General features: G+C 45.2%; 1 protein-coding gene across 7 annotated transcripts in view; it reads right to left on the minus strand.

Moving 5' to 3' along the window:
- Adck1 (aarF domain containing kinase 1) overlaps positions 1-17,648 on the minus strand; it is a 92,718-nt gene that overhangs the window by 73,866 nt on the left and 1,204 nt on the right. For 5 of the 7 annotated variants that reach the window (XM_087911591.1, XM_087911597.1, XM_087911590.1 and 2 more), the window contains exons 2-3: positions 10,704-10,849; positions 8,622-8,705 (exon numbers count right to left, since the gene is read on the minus strand). In XM_087911591.1, the coding sequence (XP_087767717.1) occupies positions 8,622-8,705; positions 10,704-10,838 (219 nt within the window). In that variant the 5' untranslated portion in view covers positions 10,839-10,849. Of the gene's footprint in view, positions 1-8,621; positions 8,706-10,703; positions 10,850-12,197; positions 12,219-16,988; positions 17,146-17,648 lie in introns of those variants that run through there. The other 2 variants (XM_087911592.1, XM_087911596.1) reach the window with 2 other exon arrangements.

A 17,648-nucleotide genomic window follows, 5' to 3' on the forward strand; every position in this document is an offset into this window, starting at 1 on the left:
CATCCCTCTCTAAGCTGGAGAGAGAATTATCCTCAACACAAGCAGCAGTTCAACAGCTGGACAGTTGGTTCTCCTTCCAGAAGCAAAGGCTGACATCTACTTGCTCCTCAGAGGGTCTGCTCACCCCTCACTGGGGACTACAAATGCCAAATGTTCATTTAATTAACTGCTTGTCTGCCGGAGCAGGTAGGGAAGAAACTTCTGGGGTAGAAGCTCTGAGGCCTGTGGCCCTCCTTTCTCCTCCCATGGACCCCCCAGGCCCACCCCCGAGGCGGAGGGCCAACTCCAGCAGCAGGAGCTGATGGGAGCCACCACGCGAATATCCTGACTTCTGCTTTCTACCTGCTGTGGTGCTTTCCTCGAACTGGAGGCCGATAACGAACAACAGAGTGTAAGGTGGAAAGAACGTGAGAAGGTTTCTGGTTTTTTTGTTTTTTTGTTTTTTGGGTTTTTTTTTTCCTGTGGTCTAAATGTCACTATCAAGCCTGGGATGGTGAAGAAGCCAAAAGAGTCCCATCACTGCCTTGGCCTTTCAGTCCAACCTTACTCTGGAAGCTACAACTAGCTGATGCTTCTCAAGTCCAGTGGAAATAGTCACCTATAAAAGCCGTTTGATAACCACCGCCCCTTAGCCTATTACTATACTCTAGTCTGAAAGGGAAGTCCTCTTTATATCCAAATACCCTACTCCCTCAAGATTCTAACTGATAGCATCAGGCCCTTCCTCCTAAATGCAGATCTTGGCAATACCAAATTCAATACCTCACCCTCACAATCCAACCAAGGTCAGTTACAACAGTTCTCAGAATGTGATGGGCATAAAAGATTCTCATAGCAGACTTAGATATACCTTTCATCTCAACTACCTGCTGCTGGGAACCCCACTCCTCAGTTTCACAGGGTGTGGGGTGTCTCAGTGGGACATGAAGCTAAACTCTCTCTACCCTCTCTTGCTTGGGACAGGAGGAGTCATTGATTACACTGGTGGGGACAACAAGTCCAGCTCGTTCGTACTTCCTCTCTTCTTCTCTTTCCAGATCTGCTCACCGGCCTAAGAGGCACCCCCATGACTGATGTGTCCATCCAGAAGCCTGAATAAGGAAATCTATCCAGTTAGGGGTGATGTTCGGCAAGCTAACCCAAATCTCATACTACAATCTAGCATTTATCAGTAACATGGCTGACACTTACAGCATCCTGCATCTCACTGACTCTGCTTCTCAAGCCAGAAGGGATCGTATTATCCATTACCTCCTCAAGCCCAAATACCATAGTAACAAAGAAAATAACCTTGTTGAACTCAAGCACCTTACACAGGGCCCAGTGGTCTTCAAGTAACACAATGTGAGGTCAGCTGAAAGGCTTCGTAGGTACAGGGCAGTTGAGATCAAGGTCCCTTCCTGTATTATGGCATTCTTCTCTGCCTTCTCTCTGTGTCTCTGTCGTGTGTATGTGTGTGTGTGTGTGTGTGTGTGTGCGCGCGCGCGCGCGTGCGTGAACATGCACGTGCTCATGTGTGTGTGTCTGCCTCTGTTCCTCTGTGTGTGGTGTCTGTCTCTCTGCTTCTGTCCCTGCATATGTGTCTGTCTGTCTTTGTCTCGTGTGTGTATACCTATCTGTCTGCCTTTCTGTCTCTGTCTCTATGTCTCTTTCTGTGCTATGTGTGTGTGCACGAGCGCACGCACGCACATGTGCACACTGCAGGACAACGGTTTCACCCTGTAAAGATTTGTTTCTTGTACTTGTTTAATAAAATGCCAATTGGCCAGTAGCCAGGCAGGAAGTATAGGCGGTGCGACCAGGCAGGAAGTAGAGGCTGGGCGACAAGAACAGGAGAATTCTAGGAAGAGTCAAGAGTCAGTCTGCAGTCAACACAGAGGAAGATAGACACTGAGCAAGCAAGATGAGAATGCCTTGCTGATCAAAGGTGCCAAGCCATGTGGATAACACAGACAAGAATTATGGGCTAATATAAGTTATAAGAGTTAATAAGAAGCCTAAGCTAATAGGCCAATCAGTTTATAATTAATGTAGGCCTCTGTGTGTTTATTTGGGACTAACAGACGTGGGACCTCGTGGAACAGAAACATCAGTCAAGGCCCAGTCATTCCCAGTCACTGTGGAGAACATGTCTCACCAGGAAAATTAAACAATCCAGTGTCTACTGAAAAAAAAAACACACACACACACACAACACAAACCCGGTTCTGGATGATGGAATAGACCTGAGAATGGAATAAGATGAGTTAAAAACTCCAGTAGGAAAATAGGAAATGTATATATTTGGCAGACTTCTATAAATGATCAAAGACCGAAGCTAAGAGTGAGTATAAATGACATTGTAATTGAGGGATTACTAGACACAGGTGTGGACATGACTATTATTACTCCAGAACCTTGGTATCCAGATTGGCCTCTTCAAGAAGCAGATATTCAATTCCTAGGCATTGGAACCCTATCTCAAGTAAAACAAAGCACAAGGTGAGTTGAATACATAGGGCCAGAAGGACAGAAAGGAAGGCTGAGGCCATATGTAGCTAATATTGTAGTGAACTTATGACACTATGACTTATTACAGCAATGGAATACCAAGGTTAACATTCCTGCAATCCCAAAAACTCATGTTTCTTGGAAGGATATAAGATATTATAAACAAAGGTTACCAGCCATTCAGGCTGTACAAGAACACAGAGTAACTAGCAAGCCTTTAGAGATACTAACGGCCTTGCTTTTAAAATGATTAACTGAGAAACCCATACGGGTTAAACAATGGCCTTTAATGGAAGCCAAACAGCAGGCTTTAGAACAGCTGGTACAGGACCAACTGCATGCTCACCATATTGAAGAATCAACCAGCCCTTGGAATTCTCCTGTATTTGTTGTTAAGAAGAAAACTGGAAAATGGAGAATGGCAACAGATCTAAGAGCTGTCAACATGTGTGTCTGTCATTATATCTGTCTATCTCTGTCTCTCTGTTTTTATCTGTGTGTGTGTGTGTGTGTGTGTGAGAGAGAGAGAGAGAGACTGTCTCTTTCTGTGCTGTGTATGTCCATCGACAGAATAAAAGCTGAAGAAAATATTCAGTAACTAATGACTTTAAGCATTCTAATTTCACTGAAGACTTAATAAAACTGTACTTGAGAATGCTCTATGACTTTCTACTCGATGATTAAAAAAAAACCTGGCATCAAGTCCCTCTGAGACTTGGCTCTAATTCTGCTTTCCAGTATGTCCTAGTCTCCGTGTTTGAGTCTGCTATGCCCTCCCCCAGAGGTTGATGTTTTAAACACTGGATTTCCACCTTGTGTTGCTATTTTGTAGGCTATTTTAGGAGACAGGGCTTGGCTGACAGAAGACAGCCACGAACAGGCCTTTGAAGGTTACACTGCTCCCAGTTCTGACAGGAGTACTCTGCTTCCTGCCTGGCTAGCTGTGAACAGCTGCTTCGTGCTCACACCTGGTGGGCCTTGTATGCCCACCACAATGGAATGAGATGTCTCTGAACCTCTGAGTCAAAATTAATCTTCCCTTCTGGAAGACATTTCTGTCAGGTATTTGCCCACTAAAACACAATGTAACCAAAACATACTGAACTATCCTCTGCTTCCTATGGATGCCCCTCCAATCTTACCAATGAGCCTTAGCCAAAACCGCTTGGTCCCTGAGAATGTATATCCCATTTTACTTTTCCACTCTCAGCTTCAATACTGCCTTAAGACACAACTGTACCCACCCGAGGCCACTCTGCTCTCGTAGGCCTTAGGTGTCTTACCTACCCTAGGACATCTGTCTACGGCCATACCACCCTGAATGCACCTGATCTCACCTGTCTTAGGACATCTAGAATTATACAAAAAAAGGCAATATACTGTGGCAGGAGAGATGGCTCAGCAGCTCCTCTTCCAGAGGACCCAGGTTCAATTCCCAGTACCCACATGGAAGTTCACAACTGTCTATAATTCCAGTTCCAGGGATTTGATACCCTTACATGGGACATACATGCAGACAAAATACCAAAGCACATAAAAATAAAAATAAATAAAATATAAAAATAAAAAAAAATTAAAAAGGCAATTTACTAAGGGAGTAAAAGGTTGGCTTCGTCCTGTCAAAGACAAATGTGACATAGAAGAAACAGGAAAGAGCCAAATTGAAATCTTTGGAGCTGGAAGAAAGAAGGGGCCTTCCTTTCTCATGTAGAATCCCAGTGTGTAATGAAGGCAGGGTGAAGAAATCACGAAAAGTAAGGAGCAGGCCAGGGAGTAATCCTGTAACCCTGTGTTTTGAAATCTCACCTACAAAGAAAAATAATTCACATGCTTACATATACCAAGTTTTCTTCTCTGTCCACATTCTTATAGAAGGGAACAGAGGTGCTTGCCAAGGACTAAGATCAGATGAGATGGCTCCTGGTCCACAGCGGCTCCATTTCAGTCCTACACCATACAAACCACTCCTTGGCATCATTTTCCTCGAATTATTAATCTTTCTGTGACCTATCAAAATGTCAATCATGCTTCAAACCCAGACATTCTTCTCCGAGAGTTCCCAGTATTATCAAGACTCATTGGTTTCAATTAACATTCGGTGCTAATCACCTTAAACAACAAAAAAGAATTTACTGGAAGACATAACTAACTGAGGAATCCAGTGAAAGACTGGCTTCAGGACTGACTAGATACAGGAACTCAAATCACCCAATTCTTCAATACCAGCTTCACAGTGGCAAGATGGCTGCCAGCAGAAATTAGTCAACAGCCTACGCTCTCTGTTAGCACAGCAGAAAGAGAAAGTTGAAATTCCAAAAGAAATATCTTGGACCTAATGTTCACTGGTCAGAACTGACTCTAGGGACCATCCCTAAATCAATATCTTGGACCAGCAGAATTGACTCCATCAACTGCTAGTAGAGACCTAAAACTCATATCTCTCTCTCTCTCTCTCTCTCTCTCTCTCTCTCTCTCTCTCTCTCTCTCTCTGTCTCTCTCTCTCTCTGTGGGGGGGGGGGGAATACAATATGGTAGATCTCCAAAGGAAAGTTCAGAAGTTGTTCCCTATGAAGAGGATACCCACTATAACCCAATCCTTCATTCAGAATCAGCTCCATCCTGTCCTGTCACCTCCAGCCACTTGACGGAACGTCTACACTAGGAACGACTTCCTTCTGGATGGTGAACGTGTCCCTTCAGGCAAACCTCAGCTATCAGCACCCAGGCACTAGGAATCCAGTTCTCCAGAGCCCATCCTCACCCCTTCAGCTGCCTACAAAGCGTCATGTGCTTTCTCTCCTTCCCCTTCGTGATGTAATCGGCACACAAAGCCAGCCCGCCGGTGCCAACCTTGAAAGTGCTTCAAGTCACTGACTGCTGTCCTAGTCCCTTGGCTCTAACACACTCTGGAGCCTGGAGACACCAGCTTGACAAGTGAGATAATGATGCTTTTCCTTGCTCACTTCTTTATCAGTCACGATGACGAGAACACTCCTGCAGCATCTATCCGTGCTTTTCTGTTTCTGCTGAATCCCCTTCCCAGGAACAACTCCCAGGCACCAGCCGACACTCCATTATCTGGTACATCCAGCCACCACGTGCTGCCCTCTCATCAAAGGCCTGGCTGTACTCTCCTCACCAGATCCCCAGAGCCGTCAGCTTCTGGGGGAGCAGCGGTATCACTGCCTTGCAGATGACTGGCTTACTGGAGAACAAGTCTCTTCACAGCCCGCCTGCTCTTCGGCTTCCCCAAGACAAACCTTACCCTAGTCCTGGACTAGAAATCTCTGAAGAATGTCACTCTGGAGGATTCCAAAGACCACAGCACAGAATAGATGGAGAAAGGACACGGGGGAAAGCAGAGGGTAACCATAGCTCAAAGACAATAGCCTTGAGATATTACAGTGAGCTCTTATGACATTCATTCATTTGTTCAAGCCTTTATTCAGAACCAACTGTGTCCCAGACCTTGGAATTCACATCAGACACCAGGTCTCTCCTCATGAAGCCCTGCTTCGAGGAGACCTCTGACTTACCAGCGAATCTGCCTTATATTTCACTGACTCCAATGATGACTACATTATCCTCGAAGTACAATAACCATCTTTAGTTTACAGACGAGGAAAACAGCCGCTCCACGAGGCTAGAGGACATTCCCAAAGCAAAGACACAAACACAGGACTTCTAAATGAAAACCTTAGTCTCTTTCTGTGGCCTCTCCAAAGGCAAGAGCATAGCCTGACACTGAAACAGACATTAAACACACTCCATCCTACACACTATTTTTAATAATTTACTTAATTTAATTTTACATGCATTGGTGGTTTGCCTACATGTATGTCTGTGTGAGGGTGTCAGATCTTGGAGTTGCAGACAGTTGTGAGCTGCTATATGGGGGCTGGGAATTGAGCCTGGGTCCTCTGGAAAAGCAGCCAGTGCTCTTAATCACTGAGCTATCTCTCCAGACCCCTAGGCATTATTGCTGATGATTAGATATACAAATTGAGAGCCCCAATCTCCAGTGTAAGACAAGCAACAGCTCGTGAGAAGACATGTAACTAACCATCATATATGGCAGACTAACAACAGAGTGACTAAATTACAGGACGATAGCTCTGGAAAGATACACAAGAAATGATGATTGCCTCCAGGCAGGGGAATTGGATACCTGAGGAACAAGGGTCATTTTGTCTATTTCAAATATTGTATACTTTGAATTGCGAGTCATTTGAATGCATTTCCCATTAAATAGCACTTTAAGAGTGCAATCAGCCAAATCCTGGGTGTGGAAATTCTACAGGATAAATGATCTGGCTCTCCAACAAGTGAATAACTAAATAAAAAAATAAAATAAAGAAAGGGAGAAGAAATGATAAATTCTAAAAGACTCAAGAAATGTCAACAAAATGCAATACACACACACACACACACACACATATATACACACATACATACATACATACATACATGTTTGGATCCAGGTTGGAACAAACTAACTATAAATATCCATCTCAGGGCTGGGATGGCTCAGTGGGTAAAAGTGCCAGCATGAGAACCTGGTTTAATTCCCAGATTCTGGGTAAGCAGGAAGATGTGGTGTCATACACCTATAACACCAGCACTGTGAGCACGCTGGAGACAGAAGGATCACTGGGACTTGCTGACCACCAGCCCCATTCCAGGTTCAACGTAAGGAAATCATGCAGAAAGTGGTAGAATACAACATCCAGTGTATAAACATGCACAGCTCACACATAGTCATAAATATATATATACATATATATGTATGTATGTATGTATATATATATATATATACTTTAAAAGGACATTTCTAGGAGAAAGGCAGTCTGGACACAAACCAGAAGTTACTGTGGAATTGCTCATCTCATTACCTGTGACCACAGTATTATGGTTGTGGTTTTTCAACCACATATTGAAGAATTTATACATGAAACAATATGGCACCTGAGGTTTCATTTAAACACTTCCGAGCGAGTAAACAAAAAAGAGAAATGACAAATCGCACATTCCTCAGGCGGGACAGTCCCACGGGAGGGGTGGGGTGATTATTCTCTGCCCTGTTCTCTGTTACTTTTGTGAACAGTTAAAATGTGCATAATGAAAAGCTTAAATTCAAGTTTTCATTAACTATCCCATCTACAAAGGACGCCTGGAAGGAAAGAAGCAGAGAGGAGAGGTGTCCACACTGAGCCCAGCAGTATAACTAAGCGTTTTCTAAGAACAGTCCAGCTGCAGGAACCAAAGACGCACTGGTCTATTGTCAACCTCTCTGACTTGATGTTTGATCCCTCATCTCCCTGGTATTGCTAATACAACTGCATCAGTTACTGCATTCTGACTGAGGAGGTGTGTAACACAGCTCTACTCCTACAAAGGCCCCAATGACCTTCAGAGAACAAAAAAAAAACCTCTTTCTGCCTAGTAACACAGCTTAGAAGTTATTATCCCTCCATAGGCAGCCTACATCCCTGCTGTCACCAGAAACACACAGTGGCCTCCCCAACAGCACTTTATAGATAACGACCTTAGTATGTGCCTTAGCTAGGGTTTCTATTGCTGTGAAGAGACACCATGACCACTGCAACTCTTATAAAGGAAAACATTTAACTGAGATGGAGAATTACAGTTTCAGAGGTTTAGTCCATTATCATCATGGCATAGAGCCAGGCGGTGTGCAGGCAGACATGGTACTGGAGAGATAGCTGAGAGTTCTTACATCTCAACTCACAGGCAACAGGAAGTGGTCTGAGACACTGGATGTGGCTTGAGCATATATGATACCTCAAAGCCCACCTCCACAATGACACACTTCCTCTAATAAGACTACACCTACTCCAACAAGGCCACACTTCCAATGGTGCCACTCCCTTTCTTTCAAACCACCACAGTGTGGAAGACCCAGTTTGATAGGGATGGCAGTCTAAGTACTAAGTACTAAGGCACATGCACAGGAAGGAGCAGGTGGTCTTCCATTCCCTCTGTCCCAAACCCCAGAGCCAGTGGCCACTACCTCAGCACCCACTCTGTCCTCAGCCCAGCTTTCTATAGGAAGTCAACTGGCTGTGCTCATCCTGGCCCAGTTCTGACGCCCCCCCCCCCAAGTCCCTTACCTGGGATCGACGCTGCAAATACTCCTCTGAGCCGTATGGGACGCTCCTCAGGGAGGTGAGATAGTCGTAACTGATGACGGCTGTCTGTGAAGCAAGGGGGGAGAAAGCTTAGCACTGAGGACGGCAAACATCACACCTCTGCCAGAGCTAGAAGACCCACACAGAAGTTACTGGGACTATAAGAGGAGCTGGCCCCACCCCTTGGATGCTCAGCCCCCAGATCTTAGTCTGGATGCTCCTTCCTGGCCTTCAGGGGTAAGCATAAATGGCACTCCTCCAGAGATGTCTGATCTCAAGTTCCCTTTACGAGAGAGAGAAGACTATACAGCTTAGAGGCTAGTTTATGAAAGAGCCCATTGACATTTCCCTGCCTTCCTTCTGGCTATTCAAATCCTAAGAGTCCACTCAAATCCTGCTTCTTCAGGACTCATCCTGACTCCCAAGTTCCAGTGCTCACTCCTACATCTGATGTGTGCCTGGCTTTAGACTGTTTTTGAATGTGTTCATGTATATGCTCCATGACCACAGGCTCCTTCAAAGCTGGGTCTAGATAGAACTATCTTTTTTACCCCTCAAAACATAAAACAGTGGGCCCCAAAATGCACTAGGTAATCAGCTAGAAATGGTTTCATATCCCATAGCCTGTTACCCCAAAACCCGATTGTCTATTTGATTCTTTAACTCAGTTTCCCCTTGAGGACAGGCACCAAGCCAATGGCCTCCCTCGGAAAACATTTGACAACACTGAGTTCTTGGGAAATAAACTAAACAAACGACATCATGATTCATAGCCACATGGGGGGGAGCAACAGCAGCTGTTATCTATGCTCACCAGCAGCAGCTAAGGAGAGAGAGCATGATGCGTGTGGCTGGCAATCTAGTCTGCAAAGACCGTACTGCAGTGTCTGGGAGAAGAGCCGGAAGCAGAGGTAAGAAGCCATGATGGGTGCTGGAGAGATGGTGAGTGGCTAAGCTGACTTCCTGCTCTTGCAGAGATCCTGGTTTGGTTCCCAGCACCTGGTGGCTCACAACCATCTGTAGCTTTAGTTCCAGAGGATCTGACATCCTTTTCTGACCTCCAAAGGCCTGCACAAGTGTACATGCATACATACTTACACACATACATATATACACACATACAGGCAAAACATTCATAGACATAAAATAAATAAATCTAAAAAAAAATCTAAAAAGACATAACACCAAGAGGATATTGCTATTAAACCACCAGAGAAAACATCTTAAGTCAAATATTTAAATCAGAGTCCCTGTTTGTTTTTGGATGGAGTTCTCCCAGCCCCAGAAAAATCAACATGTAAGTACCAACTCTTCATATTAGTTCACTGGAGTGAAATCAAGTTTGCTGACAGAAGTTTTTCTTTCTAAAGAAGGATTGTGTGTGGATATGTGCATGTGTGCATGCATGCATGTATGCGTGTGTTTGTGTGTGTGTGTGTGTGTGTGTGTGTGTATGTGTGTATTCAAAACAGGATTTCTCTGTATAGCTCTGACTGTCCTGGAACTCACTTTATAGACCAAGCTGGCCTCGAACTCACAGAAATTTGCCTGCCTCTGCCACCTGAGTGCTAAGATTAAAGGTGTGTACTAACAGGCCTGGCTAAAGATTCGTGATTTCAGTGTCCAGTCCATGTTAGCTTGGTCCCATGCTCTTGCTGGAACACCATGGTGGTGGGAACCTGTGGTAAGGAAGGCCTCCTAAAGAGTTCACCTCAGAACAGCCAGGAACCTTAAAGATGGCAGGCAGAACCGGACTGTCAAAGTCTTCTGTCCTCGGCACTGTGCCAGGATATTGCCCCTCTGAGTCATCACCACCATTAGACACGAGCCTCAGAGGCTGCAGTGCAGGGACCTGGCATGACCCTGTTGCATTCAACCATAGAGTGGCAGTGGTTGTTACAGGACCAAAGGCCTGTGATGATGCACACGTGACCCTGCAGCTCTGGAGACAGAGCTGACATGCCTGTGTTTCCACAGACGCCAGCACATCCACCAGCCACACCCACGGAACACCTACAGGTAATGCTGTGACTCCTCTGCTACCCCCAAAGGAGAAAAACCTACCGTAGCAACAGCTCTGCCCACCCTAACAGCGCCAAAGTCATTGGGGTCCAAGTAGTTGTTACTGTAGAGGTAGACACCAGAGGCAGCAAGAGCCACACTGGTCCACGAAGCAAGCTTGAGAGCCTTTCTGGCCATGTCCCCAGACCCTGGGCAAGAAAGGAAGGTCGAGAAAGGTTAGCAATTAAGGGTTTCATAGAATGTCGGTCCAGAATACAAATCCCATCTCTGCCACTCACAGATCGTTATGACCTTATGTCATTTTCTTAACCCCATGGGACCTCAGTTTCTCCATTTATAAAACAAGAAAGTGCCTACCACAAAATTAAGATGAAGTGAAATAATCACATAAAGTACTTAGCATAGCACCTGGTATGAATCAATTCCCAGCATCCTTCCTTCGACAGCACCGGGTGCTGGTCTAGCTACAGTGGAGAAGGCGAAAAACCTACAGTTCTTGTCTGTGCGGAGCTTACGCTCTAGGGTGGGGCAGAGGAGAAGCAAGAAAAGATACAGAGCACACTATCAGAGCTACCAGGAAGTGGCAGGAATCAGAGGGTCAAGAGGCTAAAGGATCCAGGAGTGGGTGCTTTTTAGATAGGAAAAGCAGGAGAGGCATGTTCACTCGTGGCACTTGGCACTAGTGTTACAACAATACACAGACACCATTCGCCTTGATGCACAGATCGGAAGTAGACAGACCCCAGTCAAAATGGTAGCGAGGTAGAAGCAGCCAGTAGTTCCTCCATTTCCAGCCGATAGCCAAAATGCCTACAGTTTATACTGTGCTCCTAGGGGAAGACTGATGCTACTCTATCCATACACAGTCCTAGGCGTCTTTTGGGAACCAACTTGGACCACTGGGAAGAAAGACCCTATCCACTTTTACTCATATCTCCTCCTACCACCAGGTGGCTACACAGACATTGTTTGGTGACACTACACCCAAAGGGCTACCTCCTCAACAACCCCCGAGTACTCTACAACCAACTCAGCCCTTGACCCAGCTGCAGGTGCCAAAGGTCAGGCCCCAGACAGAAAGGAGCATCACCAAGCCTCCTGTCAGTGCAAGGACTTCAGAGACACAGTAGCAAGATGCAGGTCATCACCTCGTAAGTGTCTGCTCTGGCCCCGTTCTGTCACTTGGTTTCTCTCTGCGTAGAAGCTACTGTTACAAACAGCCTTGTCTTCCATTCCTCTGTAGTCTATTTTGACTCATGCCTCATAACACAGACATGGGCTTTCCTTTAAATACACACAAAGCACATCTTTTTCCATTCTTTTACTTTCAACCATTTTATACCATTTCTTTAAAGAGCATATAGTTGGTTATGCCTAGAAAGGCATACACTCAACTAGCTTGTGCATCTGTATTGAAATTCACCACCTTCTTTCAACCCTTCCTACTTTTCCTACCTGTTCTGCTTCTCGCCTTTCTTTTTTCCAAGATTTATTGTATTTATGTGTATATGTATGAATGTGTATGTGATCGCATACCCAAAGGAGACAGAAGAGGATGTCAGAGTCTCTGGAGCCCGAGTTGCAGGCAGCTATGAGTCCCTAGACACAGATGCTGGGAACCACATCCAGTCCTCTGAAAGAGCATCAAGCACTCTTAATTGCCAAGCCATCTCTCCAGCCTACTTTCTCTCCTTTCTTGACGTCTCCTGGACCCAATGATACTTTTCACTGAGTTCCATTACATTTCCTTTTGCTGCTGCTGTAGTTACTGTTGATGAGACACCAGGACCAAAAGCAACTTATAGATGAAGCATTTGATCGAGGGCTTGCTTACAGTTTCAGAGGGTTAGTTCATGATCATCATGGCAGGGAGCCTGGTGGCAGGCAGGCAGGCAGGCATGGTGCTGGAGCAGTAGCTGAGAGCTCACAGCCTGATCCACAGACAGGAGGAAGAGAGTGAGAGACTGGGCATGGTGTGGGCTTTCGAAATCTCAAAGCTCACCCGCAGTGACACACTTTCTCCAGCACAACCATACCTCCCAATTCTTCCTAAACAATCTACCAACTGGGAACCAAGCATTCCGATTGATGAGCCTACACGGGGGTGGGGAGGTCCTGTCATTTAAAACAGCACAGCAGCCTTGTTTTCCTAGCCCAGAATTTGTCAAGGATGGTCTGAGGGACACCTGAACTGAAACTAGCCTTTGTGCCACTTCAAAACACAGGGTGCTGGATCCTACCCTATGGCCTGCTGAACCACCAACTCTGCGGTAAGGCTGTGAGCAAGTTGGCGGTGATTTTCCTCAAAAGCTCAGGTCAGCAAACACTCTTCCCTACCTGCACTCCAGGTGGATGCTGAGGCCATACAATATTACAGGCATCCACTCCACTCTATTATTCATTTGTTGGTTGATAAATGCTGCTGGTGGAAGAAGCAGATGGAGGCTAGACTGTTAGGATAGAAGAGCTTAATTGTTAACATCCACCACCAACTCTCCTGGACACCTATCGGGTCAAAAGTAAGATGTATGACCATGGTTATGATTTTAATAAGAAAAAAAACCTACAGGCAATGTGTCAAACACCGTGCTGGCAATATTTTGTGGAGTTCTAGGAAAGTCAGGAGATGGGGGTCTAGTTGGGAAAAGCAAGGCTTTGAAGACTAGACTGGTCCTTGGTCATTTCCTCGCCCTCCGCATCCTGTCCACCAAGAAGAAAGCATCCTCAACCACACGATCCTACGGCCACGATGCTCTGCCCAAGAGCATGGGAGGACAAATGACCCTGATGTGAAACTATGAGCAAAATGAATTCCTTCTCCTTTTGTCTATATAAGACAGCATAATGAGAAAAAGAATTATGATACAGTCTGTGGTGGTTTGAATATGAATGACCCCATAGGCGCACATATTTGAATGTGTGGTCATTAGGGAATAGTACTACTTGAGAGAGATTTAGGAGGTGTGGCCCTGTTGGAGAAGTCTGCCACTAGGGTTGGGTTTTGGATTTCAAATACTTGAGTCAGGCCTAATCTCTCTCTGTCTCTCTCTGTCTCTCTCTGTCTCTCTCTCTCTCTCTCTCTCTCTCTCTCTCTCTCTTACTGTTGCTTGCAAATCTGGATGTAGAACTCTCAGCTACCTCTCCAGCACCATGTCTGTCTTTATGCCACCAAGTTTCCCACCATGACGACAATGAACTAAACCTTTGAGCTGTAAGCCAGGCCCAATGAAATGTTTTCCTTTCTAAGAGTTGCCATGGTCATGGTGTCTGCTCACAATAGAAGCCCTAAGACATAGCCATTCTTCTGAAACAGTGGCTCTCAACCTTCCTACAGTTGTGACCCTTTAATACAGTTGCTCATGTGGTGACCCCCAATGATAAAATTATTTTCGTAGCTACTTCATAACTTTAATTTTGCTACTGTTGTGAATTGTAATATAAATATCTGCATTTTCTGATGGTCTTAGGTGGCCCCTATAAAAGGGTTATGACCCGCAGGTCTCTGAGAATCACTGCTCCAAGACCTCAAGATCAAAATAGAAGTAAACATAGTAAGTCAGCTATTAAATACAGCAATTCTCTTCCCTCAGTAGGTTTATTGTTTGTTTGTTTGGTTGGTTGGTTGGTTGGTTGGTTGGTTGGTTGGTTGGTTGGTTGACTGGTTTGAAATAGAGTCTATGTAGTCCTGGCTAAACTGGATCTCACTATTTAGACAAGGATGACCTCAAACTCCCCACCACCCTCAGCGTCCCCCCAATGATTCCTATATAGAAACTAAAGTTCAACTATTCACTCTGTGCATGCAGCTATCCAAACACTCTCAACTGACTCACAAGAGCCAAGGTCTTAAGAGATCTGCCTCCAGATTTCTCGAGGATCTCTGGCCCTTCCACCCTGACCTCCACTCACTCTATTCCAGCTTGCTAGTTTTCCAACATACCACAAACTGCACTCCAAGGAAAGTAAGGAAACTATGTGTGCTCTCTGCCTAGAACAGAGGCAAGCTCTTCCACAAAGGGCCACACAGTAACTACTTCTACCTTTGGGGGCTACCCCATCTCTAAGGCAACTCCCCAACTCCGCATTCTAGTGCAAGGCAACCAAAAAGGCCGCATAAAGCAATGGGCCTGGTCAAATGTAGTCCCCAGGATGTAATAAGCCAGACTGTAAGTGTGCCAAAAACATTTACTAACTGAATTAATCAATGAATGGAGCACCTATAGGCCCCATGAGGCATGAGTAGAGCCAGTAACACAAGTCTCTAGATGAATATCCCAAACTTCCAACTCAATAGTCATTCTCTCCCCATTTCCCCCAGACCGCCTCCCAACCTTTGCTCCTCTGAACCCCACCCTCCTGTTGTACCATCCTCGACAGCAGCCCATGAAGGACTGCAGTCTTGCCTACCCTTGAGACCACCTCTGAGTATCAAAGGAACAGGGAGGCAATCCCATTTTCAAACAAATGTCCTCAGTAATAAAAGCGGTAGGAATTGAAATACATAAAATAGATGATATAAGAGCCAAACTGTGTCTAAATAAATTGGAGTTGGAGCTTTCCATAAGGTGTCAGAGAGTCTTCGACATATAAATGAGCTGTTTCCCTCGGGGTATTTTAAAAGGCCTGTCATACATGAAGTATGTCTGTCAATGAAAAACACCTTTCATTATTAAGGTGTCTGCTAATGAATCACCTGCCCCGTTCTGTTTTCTTGCCTTGACTTTCACCTATGTTACCTCTCAGAAGGCCACACACCTTACAGGAGGTCTGAGGCTACCAAGAGCCTAAAACATAAGCACTAGATAATATTATTAGCAATAATCAACCTTTACAGAGTTCTCTACACACATGGGGCCAGGTGGTGCACACTTTTCATCCCACCACATGGTACACTCATCGTGTTAATATTTCACACAGAGCAGTAAGATGAGGCAAGCATCATCCTCTCGGGTATAAACGAGGACACAAAGACACAGAGTGTTCAGCCCCAGGTGGCGCACTCAGTAAATTGGCAAAGAAATGATATAAACAGGACTTTCCACTGCAAATGTTCAGCCAGTCCCTTTGTTCTTTTTAAGATTTATTTTAACCTGTGTGTGTGCATGTGTCTGTATATGTCTATATGTATGTGTCTGTGTATGTATGTGTGTCTGTGTATGTCTGTGTTTCTGTGTGTCTCTGCATATTTGTGTTTCTGTGTCTGTCTGTGTGTATATGTGTCCATGTGTGTCTGTGGGGGGGGGTCTCTGTGTGTGTGTGTGTGTGTGTGTCTGTGTGTGTGTGTATGTGTGCAGGTGCCCGTGGAGATCAGAAGGGGAACACAAGATCCCCTAGAGCTGGTATTACACATTTGTGAGACATCTGATGTGGGTTCTAGGAACAAAACTCAAGACCCCTGAATAAGCAACACATCTGAGCTCATATCTATAAGCCAGCTCTCCAGCCCCATCTTTCCTTTTTTTTTTTTTTAACGACAAATTTGTTTGGTAGTGAGACTTGGACCTCAAGACATTAAGTAAGTCCTTACTACTGGCTTAAAGTAAATAGAGCTGCTGCAGACAGAAACTATCATTTCTGACCTGCTACCAAGCCTATGGAAGGCAGTGTTTGCAGCTCTGGAAGTCAATAATAGCATGTCAAAGATCAAGCAATATCCCTCACTAGCAATGATACATTCAAGCCTGAAACACTGACTGACGTGGCTGTTTAATTGTCAAATCAATGGGAAGAATGAATTCTTTGTCCCTGGGCCAGAGGAGACCCCCCAGTTCGTCATGACACCATATACCAGGAAGCTGAACAAGGGGGAGCTGATGGCCAAACAAAAATGTCCATCACAAGGACAGAACTAAATAAGAAATCAAGCATAAATAAGAAATCAAGCACTGACTGTAAATGGCCTTTCCAACTAACGCCTACTGGCTGCCCCTTCCCAGGCCACATCCTGAGAATACCGGCCTGAAATTACAGCCCCACTCACATTCCCCCCTCGAAAACACCACTGAGGGAAGTCATGGAGGGAGCAAATTCACTTTTTCCCAAAAAGTGACCCTGGCTACCTCCCATTTCCCACAGAGATTATTGGGCAAATGAGCACTAATTTTTTTTTTCATTCATTCTCCAAAACAGAAAAGACCCAAAAAATACTCTTGGAGAGAAACAACAAGATGAGTCAACTCCCAGGAACAGCCGACCTGGGGAGGCTCCCAGTCTCTGCCCTGCTACAAAGAGTGGTAACGTTCAATGCAAGAGTGAGCTTTAACTACCCCACCTAGAGTGTCATGGCTAGAAATTACTCAGATCAATATCAATTAAATGAAGGCGTACCTGACCAAGGCCAAGGTTCCTCAGCAGATAAGGAAACTCTCACCCAGGCACAGATGAGAAACCTCGAACTCAGCTCATCTTAGCAAAGGGACTAGCAATGTAAGGCCAAGAGCAAAGGGCAAGCAGCAGAGAAGTCAGGGCGCTTCCCCAAGGTGCTTAAAGCAATAGCTCCCGTAACTGGCACTACTAGATTCCCAGGTGCGTATCCTTGGAGATTCACTCTACAGACAAGGTAGTGGAAGGAACTGCCCAAGGGTTAAGAGCCAATGGAACAAAAGCTTGAATCTAGGTGTGTCTGCTTGGACACCAGAACAACAGGTGGATATGAACAAAGAATTGGCTGGATCCTGGGGCGGCCAGTGGTTCTCTGTCGTGGACACTGAGACCTAGGTGACCCAGTGTGCTGTCTATTGGGGTTGGACAAGACAGGGAGGGATGACAAAACCAAGCATCCTTCTCATTCACCTTCTCTGACAAAAATCGGGTGGGGTGGAGTATCTATGGAAAGAAATGAAATGCAAATTCTCTCAGAGGGGGTAAAAATCTCACCCCATACGGCCTGTTGAATACCAATCAAGCAAATAACACAGTAAAATAAATTAAGATCTAGCCCAGGGGGAAAAAAATGATACGAGTGACAAAACTACGTGAGTATACATA

Source organism: Myodes glareolus, chromosome 11 (genome assembly GCF_982192425.1).
Source record: "Myodes glareolus chromosome 11, mMyoGla1.1, whole genome shotgun sequence".
NCBI lineage: Eukaryota > Metazoa > Chordata > Mammalia > Rodentia > Cricetidae > Myodes > Myodes glareolus.